General features: G+C 46.9%; 1 protein-coding gene across 1 annotated transcript in view; it reads left to right on the forward strand.

The window, feature by feature from the left end:
- The window catches only part of LOC119594053 (ETS-related transcription factor Elf-5-like), a 4012-nt gene that overhangs the window by 208 nt on the left and 2793 nt on the right, over positions 1 to 1011 (forward strand). The window contains exons 2-3 of the mRNA XM_037943088.1: positions 333 to 704; positions 853 to 924. Of these exons, the coding sequence (XP_037799016.1) occupies positions 333 to 704; positions 853 to 924 (444 nt within the window). The remainder of the gene's footprint in view (positions 1 to 332; positions 705 to 852; positions 925 to 1011) is intronic.

The following is a 1011-nucleotide window of genomic DNA, read 5'->3' on the forward strand; positions in this document are numbered from 1 at the left end:
CTAAGTTGAGATATAAGTATTTAATCATTATCATTTATTCAATCTTGCCACAGATATACGTATTCATATATGGTAGAAATAACATTCCTCATCAGGAACCAAATTCCAAGCCCTTTTACGCAATGATTCTTATAAACAGTCGTCTGTTCATATGACGTCACGAGATCTCTGCTTGCGTCACGGGTTTAGCGGCATCATCGTATGCGGATATCAGTCTTTAGCTTTTTATACTTACCCTTCACTTGTTGTCAACATGGCGAACCTAACTGTCAAAGGATACGCTTAATGCACCGAATATGCATTTCTCTCTTAATAAATCCTTTTTTCTGTAGATTCTGGTGAAACAGTAAAGTTTTCGGAGGGCTTCTGCGGCCTCTTCCCCAACTTGTGGTCGTCCCTGCCCGCCGCGTCGAGCTGCGAGGACCCGGAAGCTGCACAGTTCAGCCCCTGCGCATCGTGCATCGCGGAGATGACCAGCCTGATAAGCATCAAGTGCAGCATTCCAACGGCGGTGGGCAAGTCGGTTCCCTTCGGACTTATTTCTACAAAGGATATTTCATCTCCGGATTCCCCAGTGTGTGTTCAGCATGGTCACTCCAGCCACGCTCTCTCGTCGAGGGTTTTGCAAAAGTTGTCCGACTCGGCGAGCGGAGCCGCGTCGCCCTCTCGCTTTGGCGATCCTTTTGTGCGCGAGAAGCGAGGAAGTAAGGACTTCAGCAGCATAAATTTTTATTTTCTAGTCAGCAAACAAATAAAACCAGTATCCTCGGTTACTGAAAAAGAAAGAGCGGTGCTCTGTCTTCGTCAATGGAAATATTAAAAATTTATCACACCTTTTGCATTGGCTTCCAGGAACGGCGGACGCCCTGGGGAACGCACAGGCCGCGCGCTCGGCGGAGCCCTCAGCGAATGGACGCAAGCAAAGTAGGTCTTAACAAAAGAGAAATTTTAGGATTCGATATTTGCCGTGTATCTAGAGGATAACGATCACGTTACGTACTTGTTCGAGTG

The sequence above is a fragment of the Penaeus monodon genome, chromosome 33 (genome assembly GCF_015228065.2).
Source record: "Penaeus monodon isolate SGIC_2016 chromosome 33, NSTDA_Pmon_1, whole genome shotgun sequence".
NCBI classification, from domain to species: Eukaryota; Metazoa; Arthropoda; class Malacostraca; order Decapoda; family Penaeidae; genus Penaeus; species Penaeus monodon.